Raw genomic sequence first — 16,961 nt, 5'->3', positions numbered from 1 at the left:
TTGAAACCGTTCAGAGCATAAACGACGAGGGAGAGCATAAGTAAACGACGAGGGAGAGCACAAGTAAGCGACGAGGAAAAGCGGAGCAGCGATAGAGCCGGGTGCAGCGGCTGAACGCCAACAGCGTAGACTTCACCGTCAACGTCAACGTCAACACCAGCGGCGGAGCAGAGCGGCATATTATATTTTTGATTCTAGTTTAAGTAATTTTTATTTCCGTAATTTTTTTTTTTGATCACTATTTGAATTAATTGAGTCGCTCAGAATCCTTTTTTTACGCGTTTCGAGGAACTAAACATTTTTTTGGTATCCCTTTTTTTACATAATTACTTACTCGTGGATCCACACACGTGGATCATTCTGCTGTTTTATGCGGTTTTGGTTTCCTTTGTTTTTTTATGCTCGCATTTCCTCCAGTTTTTCGTACGTTAAATTTCCACCGTTCATGTATTGACATGATTTAGATGCCGGCTCACTGCTACACTTCTATTTTATTTTATTTATTATTTTTTTTTTTATTAAAATTTTTAGTTGCACCTCGTGTCAATTTTAGTTTGTTCTGATGTTTTTTTTTTTTTCTGAATCACGTTTTGCATGCAAGTTAATTCGCTAATATTGGCCGCTGAGAGTGACCCACTCGCCGCCCGAAATCACGAGTGAGTGATCGCGGTGCCAATTAACTAAATTCATTGAACCGCTGCTTAGGAGGTGGATGCTAAATTTATATGTATGTATATAGGTACGCTATTAATGACATTTCCCACAGGTTCTCTACGCATGCTGGTACCAACATCGCTGGAGTGACCAGGTGAGTGTGTTTTTGTTCTTTTTGCTACTTCTTTGCACGCATATATTCAAAAAAGTACTCCACATACATATATATTCAGTTGTAACTATTTATTTTATTTTCTTCTGGTAACTATATATGTGTATATAAGCATACATACATATATAGGTTTAAATATATGCAATGAGCTTACCATATGGTCGCGGTAATACAAATTGATGTTTCCACTAGTTGAATTGTGGTAGGTCAGTAAATAATAATTTTGGTTAGGTCGGTTGATATTTTTTTTTAGTTACTTTTGTTTTAATTGAATTTACAAGTAATTTCGAATGCGATAGTATTTGTAGTGTTATTTTTCTTAGTTAATTTTTCATGCGCTTTACTTGAGTTTTTTTTCTAGTTTAATTCAATGAACTAATAAAAGGGGAATTATATTGTATTAGATTAAGGGAATACATATTAAATAAAATTTTGTGTGTACAAGATGAATCTAAGTGGTTCAGACGGATGTAATGGCAGTAATGAGGGGTTAAACTACAAGTCTTTGGTGCGGGTGTTGCGCTTGTGCAACAGAGGGGACGTGGGAGTGATGACTAGGTGAAATGACGGACGTTGGATAACTGACTGCTGACAGACGAACCCAAGTCAGGTAAGGGGGCATCGCTCGGTGTTAGGAGTCAAAGCGGTGCCCAAGGATTGACGCAGGACTGCGTTGAAGTGGGTGGGAGACTCAACCTGACTGGACAGGCATCTTTTTTTCTCTTCTTTGTTTTTCGGTCTCCTTTTCTTTTCACACAGGCATGATACAAACTTTTTTTGTTGGTGTAACTGGTAGCGAAGCAGGTGAACAGCTATGCCAACAGACGAGCTATGCCAGGGCACGCTAGCATGCCTGCTTGCCACTTCGCTTTGCAACAAACACACGGTTACACAACATGATAATCGCTCATTTTATTTAAGACATTTATGCAGTCTTGAAAATTGGTGTGGAATGGTTTCATTAGTCACCGAAGAAGCATATATTTCGAGGTTTCTAAATTTACCGTTATATGAAAGTAGGGGACGTGCAATAAGTGTTTAAATATACATACATAAATATTTTAGTTAATTCCATTATTTGAAAAAGTGACTGTAGGAAGATGCAATAGTCTTTAACATATCCTGGGAAATCCTTTTGAGGACTCTCTGATTGGACGATATTGCTTTGCATTCAGCTTGAACGAGAAAAGTCACTCCCTGGCACACTTTTCTATAATCCGGTTCTTTTATTTAAAGGTTATTTATACAATTGAAGAGAAATATTTTTTTGGACAAAAACTGGAGATCCACTTAAGTTTTTCAATATAACATTGGTAAAGGTTACTCATTGGTACATAATAATTACCAAATTGAAGGCGAGACTTACTATTGCTGGTTTATGATAATAATCTGATGAAAATCGTTCTGATTATAAACAAATTATTTTAAAATAAAAAAACGTTGAACAAAATTTTTTTAATTTTACTATATTTGCAATTTTTATATGGTGTGCATAAACATAAGTACACTAATTATTGTTTCTAGAAGTTGTACCTGTTCGGTGTTTCCATACTCATTTGCATAAACAAAATTTTTCCACGATGATGGAAAATAATGGCTTTTCTATTAGAGCTACCGAAATTGTTCCTAAATTTGCAAAAATTCGCAAACTATAGCTAATTTAAAAAAAAAGATTAGAATATTTGGAACCAGGGACATAAATGCTCGCAAGAAATATGAATGCTTTTTTTACATCTTTTGACTGCAGGCCAGTGCAATTATCAACAGAACAATTAAAATTTCATTGAAAACAGATAACTTTGAGATTAACGATAAGCTAAAGGACCGCGAGAAATGATATTTGACTTTATCTTTTGCGTTAGTGGATTCATTATCTAATAACACTGTGAGACAAATGGTAGGGGTCAGTGATCGGGAAGGGTTCAAACTACCGGGGAAAGTTATATCGGTAAAAAAGAAGTTATACGTGTCCCGGCGTTTCGCTGGGTCACGTCTAGGAATCGAGATATATATATATAACTATCATATAGGGGAAATTGTCACCTTTGGTGGTCTTTTTTTTTGACATAACTCGAGAACTACTAGTCCGATTTTGCTCAAACAAATTTAAAAAAATTTAAAATTACAATTCCTTTAATCTGTTCATATAACGTTTTTCTATATAATCAACAGTTTTAAAAAAATTTAATATTTTAGGCAAAAAATATTTTTTTTCTTCATACATTTATTTTTACCGGCAAAACTGTTGATTATAAAGAAAAACGTTATATGAACAGATTAAAGGAATTGTATTTTTTAGTTTTTTTAAATTTGTTTGAGCAAAATCGGACTAGTGGCTCTCGAGTTATGTCAAAAAAAGACCACCAAAGGTGACAATTTCCCCTATATGATAGTTATATATATATCTCGATTCCTAGACGTGACCCAGCGAAACGCCGGGAGACGTATAACTTGTTTTTGACCGATATAACATTTCCCGTTGGTTTCATCCCATCCCGATTTTGACTATCGCATAGTGTAATATGCACCAAATCTTTTCGCTGAACCCAGAATTTTTAACAAGAATTGGTCTTATTCGACTAGTGTGCTGTGGGTCGATGCGCGTGCTCTTACAATTAAAATAAAAGACTAATATTTTCACTATTAACAAGGGATTTAAGAAAAATTAGATTTTCGACCCGCCCTTATATACAGTTCAATGCGAGCGTGAGCGTGAACGTTCGCAAAGCCAAAGAATTCCATTTGTATTGTAAAAGTTACCAAAATGAAATAAAAGCTACCAAATTACCAAACCGTTCAAAAGTTACCACTTTTGGTAGAAAGTTACCAATTGTGGCAACCATGTTTGTATTCTTATGGAAGCTCACACACATCTGTCAAAACTTGCCGTCCACATGCGAATGCTTTGCGTACGCACACAGTTGAGTGTGAGCTCCAAAAAAAGGCATATTATGCATTTTAAATTAGTTTTTTCTATAATTCTGAAAGATATTTTAATTCTCTATCTTTTCATGTCTCAACTATAGAAGAAAGTTGAGTAATAACGAAGATATTGGTCAAAATAAAAAACTCAGCTCACATTGAACTGTATATGAGGCTTAAGTCACTCATCATGCCCGAGCTGGTTTATTGCGCAGAAGCTTAGACAATGACAAAATTCGATGAGGCGGCTCTTGAAGTATTCGACAGAAAGATCTTACGAAAGATTTACAGGTCTCTCCGCCTTGGCGACGGGGAGTATCGCAGACGAAGGAACGATGAGTTGTATGAGCTTTACAACGAAATGGATATAGTGCAGCGAATGGAAATACAGCGGCACCGTTGGCTTGGACATACCATTCGAATGGGAACCGACGTTCCAGGTCTGAAAGTATTCAACTCGCAATCCGCTGGTGGTACCAAAGGAAGAGGGAGGCCCCTGCTGCAATGAAGAGACCGATTGGAGAATAATTTGGCTTCACGTGGCATTTACAATTGGCGTCAGTTGCCACAGAGAGAAACGACTGACGTTCTTTGTCGAGCTCGGCCAAATCGCTTAGGCGGTTCCAGCGCCAAATAAGAAGGAGAAAATGATTTCTGGGGACCTTATTCTTGGATGTGCCACGAGGAACTAGAAAAACATTCGATATCAGATTGATTCTGGGGACGGTTAGCCAGGGCTTCGCCTGCAATTTCTGCGGCATTTTTATTAGGTGAAAGAATTGCTGATTCAGCAATCCCACGTGCAATATTTCCAGAATATCCGGTATGGAAAAAGTATTACAAAAATTGAAACTCATTGTTTGGGATGAGTGTACCATGGCACACAAAAAATTGCTTGAGGCTTTTGATCTATTGTCGCGAGATTTGCGGATTGCTTCTCAGATGTTGCATGTTCCCGTGTCGGCAAACCAGATATCCTTGATATATATGCAGAGAATGGCAAAATGACAAATATTGTGTCCACACAAGTACTTATTACAAAATCAAACTTATATGAAACGTATGCTTTGTTTCGTTAATCATTTATCATCTATGTAACAGGAATATGCCACAGCAAAGCACGGCAGGGTACAGTTAGTTATAAATATAAAAATGTTTGTGTTTTTTCTTGCTTTTCTTGCTTTATTTCGACACTATAAAAGTTGATGTTTTTTGCAATGTTTTAAGTTTTTATTTGCCTTAACGTATGTATTTGAAAAAAATATATAATTTTTGATATTCTTATAATTAGATATATCGCTAGCTTAGAAAGAAAAGTTGCTAAGTCCCATTTTAAAAATTTTACAGGACAGGAAAAAATCTTCCTATAGCCATTTTCTTTAACTATTTCGCAAGACTTTGAATCAAACATTTTGCGCGTTTAAAGCAAAGCAAAACTCCATAAGAATCAGAAGGATTCGGTATTTATTAAATGATGTCGTATTATTTTGACCTTATCGGATTTGTGGTGCTTCTTTTGGACTTAGCAGATTTTCCTTTTATTGCTTATGAAGAGGAAAAAATAAAACAAGTACCTTTATAATTTTCGAAACGATGCCTATTCAATGCTAGAGAAAGCATCCTATATCCAAATATGAGTTTTCATAAAAAGTGGACTTAGCAACTTTTCACTCTAAGCTAGCGATATGTTATAACATTAGACAAGTAGTTATAGTTTCCAGTTTTCATACTAAAATCTTATGAAAATTCACTATTTTGCTACTATCTCCCTCACTACCAGCGTAATACTTTTCAGCTTTAAATCGGTCTGGCTCTTGCTTTAGCAACCGAATTAATGTCTAGCAAATTAATTTTAGATTCATTAGTACTTAAACAACATCATATTAAATTTTGGGCTTTACGAAAATTAGTTGAAAAATTAAATTTTTTTTATAAAAAACGACGTCTGCCACAATGTTAGCAACAACGGACAATAATAAACCTAAAAGCTAGTTAAAGCCAATGAAAAGAAAATTAGCCTTTATAAAATTATTTAAAAAATTAGCATTTTTAACTGTAAAGATACGATCGCACTAGTCAACGCAACCATTACCGCTTGCCAGATGGCCCCCACGCTAACTAAGAGAGTGAAAGAGATGTCATATCAAAAAAACCAGCTGTCCTGAAATGCTCTCCCGAAAATGTTGCTAGCTCTTAGACTATAAATGGAGCTACTCAATCAAGAAAAATTAAAAGGTGTTAGAGAGTTTAAAAATTCTGTGTCGAAGCTTACTTGCTCCTGTAGATATTCAGAAATGACAGTACCGATGCCATAGTAAACATTTTCTTATCCGGGCAACATATTAACCATTTCCTCATTAGCTATGGTACAGTGCATATTTTTCGGACACGAAATTGGTCAGTCCTTCCAGCGGTTTTGGTTACTTACACGAGGCTGAGGTTGAACGACACAGTCGACTAAATTTATATCTCGCAAAATAGATTCTTGTGTACTTATCTTAATTTTTGAGCCTGGGGAAAGTTCTCGACTTTCTCTAACTCGCAAAAGAAATTTGAAATAATCTCACATTTATTTAAAACAATTCGTCGGCAATCTTTTTTTATTTGTTCTAGGATTTTAAAGCCATATATGTAAAAATGAAAATAAAAAAAGGAAGTTCTTCAAAATATTTTGTTCCCAGCATACCGCGGAGTCCGATAATAGACCGAAAAGGTGGTTTTATGGTTTTTCAAAACGTTCTTTTTTTATAATAAATAAGTATTAAAGTGTTTTCATCATTTCTTTTTATTGAAAAAATGCAAAGTTACAGATTTGCATATTATTCAGTAAAAACTAGATAGAAACGGAAAAATCCTGAAGTAAATCTAAAAATATTTTTTATATTGTTTAAAATACGTTCCTTTTAGGTTTGCAACCACTTTGCGCCCGCTCTATGGAATTTCTTTGCCAGATCCGGCATATTTTCTATTAAATACATCTGAAAAGTTCTAAAGTTAGACAAAAGTAATTTTTTATGCATTATTGTTTGCCTCAATGCATTTGAAAGTGCCATAACGTCAATAGCTTTTTTTGTGGTGTTCCTTTTCAGGAATATTCGGAAAAAACGATCAGTTTCTTCTGGATTTAAAATTTCTTTTTCAATTCCCAGACTAGATAAAAAAAAAACAAGATAACAAAGAACACTTTGATCCCCTTCTCATTCCATATTAGGAGCGCTCCGAAAACCCTCATTCGTGGTGTTAACGTGGGAGTTCCTTTTCACTCCGTAATCGGAGTGCTATGAAAACACTCTTTCAAGGTGTTGCTGTGGGCGTCCTTTTTTACTCCATACTCAGAGCGCTCCGCAGTTGCTGCCTATTGAAATGGACGCAGCAATGCTTTGTTCAATGAAAAACTTTAAAAATTTCATGCAAATATTTCAAAAGTGGTCTAATGATTTTTAAATCTGAAATGTTCTTGCAAAGTTTCAAATCGAGCACTTTAATTTGATACATGACTTGTCTCTGTACGATTAGTAGAACGCTGGGTATAAGCGCCTTGTCTTAGAATAATAAATAGTGTAGACTCTTAATTAACAAAATTTATATGTTGAATTGGTATACTGTTACCGTTTTGGTATATTCTGCTTTTGCCATTTTCTCATTACGCTCATATTATTTTTGGTTTTAAGTTTCTGTACTTTTTTGAGCTATGAAATAGTTGGTCACATTACGTATGAGTAACATTATTTTCTGCTTATAAGTATGTATTTCATTAAAAAAAATCATTGAATTTACCAATCGATTATGTGAAAGTGATAAGCCGCGGCGCAATACTTTCCAATCCAATTATGTAGAGAATTAATTCATCTACACTGTGGTATATTTACCTTTTGGATTAATGTATTTGGTTTGAAGCAGGCAAAGTTAAAAATTAAAAAAATAACAATAATAAAAAGGTGGAAGGTAATAAGGTCAATGGAAATAAGGTCAATTGACTTTATTTCCCACCCTGGTGCGAAGTAAAGTCAATTGACATTATTACCTTTTCAAAAGCGAAATAAAGTCAACAAAAATTTTAAATAAAGTCATTGATGCTATTTCCTCATTCAAATGGAAATAGCGTTAAATGCTTTGCCCCGTAAGTGTTGTTTTTTAATAGATGAAAAAGGTTATTGCCAAATCCTCAGTGTTGTGATATTAATCCACACACAATCATGAACTACCACCAATTGATTTTATTAAAAAAATCTAAATTACGGATATGTAAAAACACGATGCGAAAAACTAAACACCTGCGCACAGCTGGAATACGAGAAATATTTGAAGAAAGAGTGTAGAAATGATCCATAACTTGCAAAACATGTTTCGTTTCCACAAAAATAAAGCGAACACTATTAAATTGATGAAACAGTCCATGTCCAAAAACCCCGGAGGAACACTGAAAGAATTCTGTAATTTAAATTAGCATATTTTGAACGAATTCGGAATGTCTAAGGTGGAACAGAAACCAACCTTTCTATAAAGTAACAATTATAGAAAAAGAATTTTCTTACACTGTATTCATGTCTCCGCCAGCAATTTGTGACGACATCATTTAAAAGCAGCTAAGGAGAATGACGACACTATTTATTAGATGGCACATTCAACGAGCCAATGTGCCAAAATGCGGGTATAAACAATTATTGATTATTTAATAACGGAACCGAGATCATATAAGTTAATTGATTGGTTTTCACACACTTTTGAAACAGAAATTATATGCTTCTTTACTGCAGACAAGTTGTTGCCCCAAAACACAGCAGAAATCTTCCAATCAGGGCTGCCAACTATCCTTAGTTATGAGGTGCCATATTGAGGATAAAAAAGTGCCAAAATGTGCCAATTAGAAAAATAAAAGTGCCAAAAAAGTTGTCGTTCCTTTTAATCATTCACATTTAGCAATAAAATAAAGCTACATTTTCCAAACAAAAGTTCAATGATAAAATAAGATAAACCAGTTGAACAACCTTTATAAATTAGAAGAGTTTAGTTGAAAAAAAGAAGTGCACGCAAAGGATTTCACAAAAATGTATTGAAATGTATTTTTTTTTACAAAAAGGCCATTTTGGCACGTTGTGCCAAATTGCAAAATTAAGTGCCATTTGAAGTAAAATAGGGACAAATAGCGTAGCGTGACGAGAGTGCGCGCCGGTACGCGCGGGGTACTCGTGGCGCGCTAACGCGGGCCGGCGCGAAGCTAAGCAAATTTAATCTTTGAAAGAGAAATAATGTCAATGGATTTTACTTCGTTTTTAAAAAGGTAATAATGTCAATTGACTTTATTTCGCACCAGGGTGGGAAATAAAGTCAATTGACCTTATTTCCGTTGATCTTATTACCTGTCACCATTAAAAAATTTTATAATATTTTGACTCTTCGAATGTCAATTCCTCTCTTCGAAAAAACTATTGGAATAAATATTTGTTCCTCTGCCGAAAAGTTTATCGTCGCTATTCCATAGTGAACAATTGACAAAAAAGTTATTCCACCGTCGTTCAGAATTGCTCAGAATAACGAAACCGTTGAATAAGAAGCAATCACGACAAGTAAATAATATGGCCGTTAATGATTTAAAAAAAAGTAGTCAAAACTCCCCGCAATATGCAGCGATTCCCCGCAACGAGACAAATTCCCCGTAAATCGACGAATTCTGCACAAGTTTGGCATCGGTGCCGAAGAGAGCATCTGAAGCAGAGCCCACACACGTCAGAAACCATCTATTCGATCTTTCATATGCTCGCCCCGTGGATGGCGCAATTGGTGTTCTATCCTCGACATACACCAAGTACCTCTTCCTTTGCCCCTTAAACCCGCTCAGTTAATACCCTATCGCTGTGGTCCAACCCCGTCAAAACAGCAACTTCCCTGGGCCTACTGTTAGTTGAGCTTGACTATAACGATCGATAAACTAGCGGATTTAGGCGGAGCTAAGTAGATCTGCATAGGTCGGCTGTGGCGTCGGGGGAATAGACCATTTCTGGTTGTGAGACTTACGCTTTAAATCCGCTTGGCCATGATGTGGATTTTTTTAATTGAATAAATCTAAGTAAAATTACAATAAGCAAAATTAAAATAAAGTTAAAGAAAAATATAGATTTTTCCCTATGCCGAAGCTTTTAAACAAGTTAACCTCAATGTTATGTCAAAGCTCTCGCTATCGGCAGAAGTAGCAACGCACAGTGGTAGAAATCCAGGAATTTAGTTTCAATAGGGCCTACAGCTACAAATATATACCGATCTGATTAATTTTCTATTTTTAAATGACAGCCGATAAGATTTAGATTTGGTAGAGCCCGATTTTTGAGTTTTTATTTGTTTATATAAATTTTTTGGTGTAAAATGCAGAGGATGTAGCAGTTTTGAAAATCGATTATCCTGTTCCTTTAAATGAATGTCACACAAAACAACTAGTTGAAGACAATTATGAGGTTATGGATTCGCTTGAAATTTGTTACTTGGGAGTTTTTGTGGTCGCTGACTATGAATATGATTTTGATTTTTTTTTAATTATTGGATTCGTTTGAAATTTCTTACGCGGGAGTTTTTGGGGTCGGTCATTACACTCAGAAAAAAACTCTTTTCTCAGTGTACGAATATGAGCAGTACATCAAAAGAAAAATTTTCTACAGAATCCAATAATTTCTTTTAACTTTGTCCGCCATATTGGATTTCAAAAAAACCACTCGTCATTTAAAAGGAACAATTTTTTTACCGAATTTTCAAGAATATGACCTTTCTTCTTTTACCTGAACCAATTTTGATTCTAAATAAGTACGCTTTTAAATTTTTTCGGTGTACATAAATCATTTTTCAAAAATTTACCATTTCCATATTTCGAGTAGAAAAGTCCTTACACAAATATATGAATTCCATCTTGTTCAATTAGAGTTGCCGTCGGTTTTCCTGAGACCCGTACTTGTTTGCTAAATCAAAAGTTGCAAATGCTGAGCTACTGTATTGAGCGTTCAAAGTTTCGAAAATATGGCAACATGGAGGAATCTAAAAGTGAACCTGATTCCAACATGAACTTCAACGAGCATAAAAGAGATGACAGCAGTTTTGAGGAAGCTTCTAGTGAAACTGGGGATGAAGGTGAAGATGAGTTTTATGACTGCACGGAATATCCTCCAGAAGGTCGTGACAAATGTCTTGGTGACATAAGGCTATTAGATTGTGATGAGCCGCTGTATATCCCTATAACACAAGATCCAGTGCCAAAAACAGAAGACGAATCGGAAGCAGATGCAGAATCAATGCTGAAGCTTGGAGCTAATTCAGGTCATATTAAAAAATATGTACATATATGGGTCATTCCATACAGTATTTACACCTCAATATTTTTTTGGGGTGAAATATATTTTTTTACATTCTTTGTCGAAATAAGGAAGACACCTATTTTTTTATTTCGTCATGATTATCGAAAATCTCGAACAAAATCCCGAAGTTTTGAACTCACGGAGAAATATCTTTTTTTAATTGTTTGCAGTTAATAAACTATTTGTCGGAGAAAATCATTAAAAATCATTAAAACGTCGCATTTTTTAAATTTTTTATTAACTTCATGTTTGACTTTTATTTTTTTCAACCTGAATAGTTGTCAAACTTTATGGAGTAAGCTGTAAAAATTTGAGAATGGAAACACAAAACTGTAGAAGTAACGATTTTTTTCATACCTGCGTACATAAAGTTTATACCATGATAAAAATATTTATAAGGTACAATCGCTGAGAGCCAGCTTTGAGAATTTTGACGTTTACTAGCATTTTTGAAAATTTCTCTCGACGTCATTTCATCTGTTTGTTTTTATTTTCACTCAAACCAAAGAAATATATTTCTGAAGAATCATTAATATTTGAATGTACATTCATAGATATGTACACATGTATGTATGTATGTACATATGTAAATAAATAAATGTTAGCAATTGTGTAATGAATTTCTGCCCACATGCTAAGGCGAAGATTTTGGGCTTAGATTTAAACAAATTTAACCTGCACTTTTGCTAAGAACTATCTTGGGTCAAGTGGTGTGGCAAAAAATGATCCTAGAGCACATAGGCACTTGGGAAAATCCGCTACCTTAACACCACCAACCTCGATCATGTTTTGCGTACACACGGTAATTGCGGGAACTTGAAAGAACTTTATACTGCTTTGATTGCAGGTAAAAACGGTATTAGCGCAGCCGCTAAAGCAGCATCTCATTTTCCTTCTATAAAACTTTAAGTTCTTCCCACATTTGAATAAATAAATTTTCAAATTATAAATTTTCACTTGTTTATTTTGAATTTATTTGACATTTGAATTATTTCGAAAGAGTAAACTCAAAATGCTAGCAAACGTCAAAAAAAAACACCAATTACGGACGAATTGAGCGAGCGGTTTTACCTTTAAATATTTGTATCATAGTTTATACTAATGTTTATGTACGCAGGTATGAAAAAACTCGTAACTTCTACAGTTTTCGTGTTTCCATTCTCAAATTTTTACAGCGTACTCCATAAAGTTTGACAACTATTCAGGCTGAAAAAAATAAAAATCAAACATGATCAAGTTAATAAAAGAAATAAAAAATAAAAAATGCGATTTTTTAATGCAATTTTTTTTTTTTTTTTTAATTTATCTCACATTCTCTTGGAAAGCCAAGGTAATTACGTATATTTTGATAACTTAACTGATTTTCTTCGACAAATAGTTTATTAACTGCAAACAATTGAAAAAAGATACTTCCCCGTGAGTTCAAAATTTCGGGAATTTTTTTCGAGATTTTCGAATATCATGACCAAATAAAAGAATAGGTGTCTTCTTTTTTTCGGTAAAGAATGTAAAAAAATATATTTCACCCCAAAAAAAAATATTGAGATGTAAATATTGTATGGAATGACCCATAAGTTTCTCATTATAAACATAAATTCGTCCGAACATCTTTATTTTATTTATTTTAATCAATCAGGTTTCAGTATGCAAATGTGCTCTTCCCTGCTTTCCGATATGGAAGCCTTTAAAGCAGCAAATCCAAAAGGAAAGATGGGGGACTTTATACGTTGGTACAGTCCCAAGGATTGGGAGGAAGGTAAAAATGCGCGTAAAAAGTAAATTTTATTATAACAAAATATACCCCATGATTTGCTCATTAAAAAATATGTTTCTTAAGATGATCAACTTGGAGTGGGAAGGCTGAGCGCTCGCATGCAGGCTCCTGGTAATATCTGGCAAACAGTCTGGCAACAGGCGCAACCAGTACCGGCTAGCAAGCAGGTATATTTAACTGAAAATATATGAGTTAATTATATTTAAAACTAATATGTTAACACGATTTCCGAACAGAAACGTCTATTTGATGAAACGACTGAGGCAATCAAAGTTTTAACATTTTTCAAAACTCGCAATATCAGTGAAATCTACGAGATAACAATAATATCACTTTTGCATGCAGCGATCATAAAGTTCAAGGTGTGTAGATCCTTCTTTAGAAATAATTAATTAATAGTTAAATAAATATACATATATTTATTCATACGTTTACTTAGTAAGGGAATAGAATAAGGGGAATAAAAAGTATTTAATTATTCTGTAATAGTGATATTTTGTTGTCTTAGTACCAGGGTTCGGATTTGCCTCATTTTAGCCCCTCGCTCGCTCGATAGTTTGCTCTGAGCTTGCGCAACTCACCGAGCAACAGGCGAGGCTGTTTGCAAACGAGTACTCGTTAAAGCTTGCTATACAGTTCAATGAGAGCATGAGCGTGAACGTTCTCAAAGGCAAAGAATTCCATTTGTATACTTATGGACGCTCACACACATCTGTCAAAACTTTTCGTTCACATGCGAATGCTTTGCGTACGCACACAGTTGAGTGTGATCTTAAAACAAAAGCATTATATGCATTGTCGGCCCCTGTGGTGTAGTGGTAAGCAGTGCGCGCTTCCACTCCACAATGCCTGGGTTCAAACCCTGGTCAAAGCAACATCGCAAAAATATAGAAAAAAAAAGGTTTTTTCTTAACAGCGGTCGTCCCTCGGCAGGCAATGGCAAACCTCCGAGTGTATTTCTGCCATGAAAAACAGCTTCTCATAAAAATACAATCGCCGTTCGGAGTCTGCGTAAAACTGTAGGACCCCCGCTTTGTGTGACAACATCAAGGCGCACGCCATAAATCGGAGGAGAAGCTCGGCCAAACACTAACATATGTGTAAGCGCCAATCTATTATTATTATATATGCATTTTAAATTATAATTCTGAAAGATATTTTAATTATCTATCTTTTGATATACAGTATATTTTGCTTAGCTGCACATCCTTCTTTGCAAGAAAAACTTGTGCACGTAACCGAAAAAGGCACTTAAGCGAATTTTCTTTACTACTTCAATGAGGAAGGTATCCGAATCCCTATGAAACCAAATATTGGCGGAGCACTTACCATGTAGAATAAAGAATGTTATCAAATTATCTATACAACTACATAAATTGATAGCCATTTTCGTTGTTCTGCGAGATGAGCAAAATAAATAAAAGGTTGTAAAATTAGGTAATTTTAGGGCCAGTGCAGCTAAACGTAATACTTTCATTGATAATTGATACTAGTCGCACAATTTTTAAGGCAGGTATCGCCAATGTGCAGGTATGTTGAATGCATCTATCGGAGCAGTTTCCTTATAAATGTTAAAAATAATGCTTTTGATGCGCATTTTGGGGTAGGTATCTTAAATGTGCACTTAAGCATAGAGGCAGCAAAGCAAAATATACTGTACCAATTATAGCAAAAAGTTAAGTAATAACGAAGATATTGGTCAGGCTATTTTTGAAATCGGACAAAACCTACTCGCCTTAAAATATAGCTAGCTTTGAGTTTTTTTTAATTATTGTTACCTAGCTGGCTTTTTGTCCGATTTCATAATATTCAAGACGGTGTTAAAGGAGGCTAAGCGCAATATGTATACCAAATTTGGTCGAGATCGGTCAAGTAGTTTTTGAGATATGCATATATCATACAAGTGGGTGGTGCCACCCCCATTTTCCAAAAATTTCTGTAAAACCCACGTTTTTGCTAAAGAGCGATTGTATATATCAATTTTAAATAAATATTGATCAATTTCTTAGCCACACTGCTCAAAAACTCTGAAAGTCCGGTACATAAGCAATATAAATTTTAGGCCGTATTTAAGAAAAGTTGCCTAACTTCGACAATTTTTATGCTATTTCAATAAATGAGCTATTAGTTTATTTGAAAATTGATTTAATTTTAGATAGTACTACATATCATGATACAAAAAAGAAGGTAGTTTCATTGTCACATTTCGGGAGCCATATTAATTACTTGACGGTTAAGCAGATTGTGACATTTCCTGCTACCATACCTAGTCCTCAGAAATAATTATTTTGTAAAAAAAAAAAATACATTACAAAATTGAAAGAAAATTTTTCTTCGATTTGAGCAACAAAGAAAATTGAATTTCATAAATCTTAATATTTGCAAACCAAGCTACCAATGTCTTCTGTGAAATTAAAGACCGCTAAATATGTTGCTCATCCAAAAAAATTATTTATTATTAAATTTGTTTATTACACAGGCAATCATCCAAAATAATTTTGATGTGCTTTGCAAATGGAAGCCCAAGTAAGTCTTTATTTTCGGAGCTTCGTGATATCATAGAATTGTCTCTATTATAGTTAAGGACGATGATATTATTAGACGTTCTCGCAATAATTTTTATTAAGATATACGCAAATGCATTCTGATCCAGCTGAAGATTATGACAAAATGAAAGATTACTTACAACAGATAAGAGTTAAACGTCATATGCGAAAAGAAAGAAAGAGTTAGCGAATTTAAAACAATTTGGCAAATCATTTATGCATAACATTCTGTAACCTATTAGCAACAATTTTCATCATTGCAACGTGTCGACATTCATAACACACGTCGGCAAGTTGCGATGGCGATCCGTAAATTGTTGCTAAAAGTTTCGCGAAGCAACTTATTTTGTATATAAAACTTACTGTAAAATATGACGAAAAAATATTTAAAAATATTATAAAGAAATGTACATTAGGGTGGTACCACCAGACCCATTCGCTTTGTCGGAATTTTAATACTCTCACCCCCTAGGCTATGCTTAATATTAACATTTGTAGAAATGTCAAAATGTCATGTCGGCCGCTTAAAAAGTTAGCTTAAAAATAAAGAATAAAAAAATACATATAATACTTACATACATACAGTGGTCGAAAAAATTTAGTCGACCCAAATTTTGACCAGTTTTCACAACTATTAATTTTGTTTGTTATTTAATTTGAGCTTTATTTTTAATATAGTTCATTCTTTCACAAAACCCATATAAATCCAAGTTTCAACCTTTACGCAATATTTAAAAAATAATTCAACAAACTTTCGTAAAAAGTTCGAGCTTCTCAATTAGATTTTCTAGAAAGATTTTTGAAAGTTTTTTACCGCATTCAAATCTAGTATAATAAAAAGAAAGTTTCAAGTGGCTGAAAATTAGTTAACACCTTCCTCACAAAAAACAGTTCAAACCCCCATTTCCCACGTAAACTAAAATTCCGCACAAAAAACGATCCTTTCCCCAATTCCCCACGCAAATCGGGGATATTCCCACGAGTTGGCTTCCCTGTTTCCAATCAAACTTGGTAGTTTTTCTCGCTGATTTGTTTTTTAATTAGAAATAAGCGCATTTTTTCTTTACAAAGGTATTGTGGAATACCGAATGCCAAAAATTAATAAATGATTTTTTCAAATTCCTATTTTTATTGCAACATGTGCGTATAAAATACATATAAAAAGTTAATATCCCAACAAGCATTTCAGTAAATGCTTTAAAAAATTACCTAAAGCAAGTTTGCTATAATAAGCGCTTTAATTATTAGGTCTATTTAAAGTTTTTTTCAAATAAACCTTTAATAAGTGTTGAAGGCAAATGTTTGTAAATCACTCAAACTTAAAAATGAAATGCAAATACCAACGACATGTAGCTGTAAATAAAACATTTTTTCAATTGTAAGTGACGTGTTTACGTTTTTTGAAATATATTTCAATCATTATTAATTAAAGAAAAAATAAAATCAATGCGGTAAAAATGGGCAGAAAAGCCGTGTTTAAAAAGTAAAAAAAGGTATAAGGAAATTATACGTACATACATTTTTAAACAAATTGCCAATCAAGGAACTGCTGCGCT

General features: G+C 34.1%; 1 protein-coding gene across 2 annotated transcripts in view; it reads left to right on the top strand.

Annotated features, from left to right (window-relative positions):
- The window catches only part of LOC118750469 (rab3 GTPase-activating protein catalytic subunit-like), a 25,818-nt gene extending 10,414 nt beyond the window's left edge, over positions 1-15,404 (top strand). The window contains exons 1-6 of one of the 2 annotated variants that reach the window (XM_036485184.1): positions 4,845-4,876; positions 10,656-11,047; positions 12,722-12,841; positions 12,923-13,026; positions 13,096-13,221; positions 15,339-15,404. In XM_036485184.1, the coding sequence (XP_036341077.1) occupies positions 4,854-4,876; positions 10,656-11,047; positions 12,722-12,841; positions 12,923-13,026; positions 13,096-13,221; positions 15,339-15,389 (816 nt within the window). In that variant the 5' untranslated portion in view covers positions 4,845-4,853 and the 3' untranslated portion in view covers positions 15,390-15,404. Of the gene's footprint in view, positions 1-4,844; positions 4,877-10,655; positions 11,048-12,721; positions 12,842-12,922; positions 13,027-13,095; positions 13,222-15,338 lie in introns of those variants that run through there. The other variant, XM_036485185.1, reaches the window with a different exon arrangement.
- The last annotated feature ends 1,557 nt before the right edge of the window (positions 15,405-16,961 follow it).

The sequence above is a fragment of the Rhagoletis pomonella genome, unplaced genomic scaffold (assembly GCF_013731165.1).
Source record: "Rhagoletis pomonella isolate Grant_MI unplaced genomic scaffold, Rhpom_1.0 Rhpom_scaffold_00252, whole genome shotgun sequence".
NCBI lineage: Eukaryota > Metazoa > Arthropoda > Insecta > Diptera > Tephritidae > Rhagoletis > Rhagoletis pomonella.
This window is presented reverse-complemented; position numbering and strand designations above follow the sequence as displayed.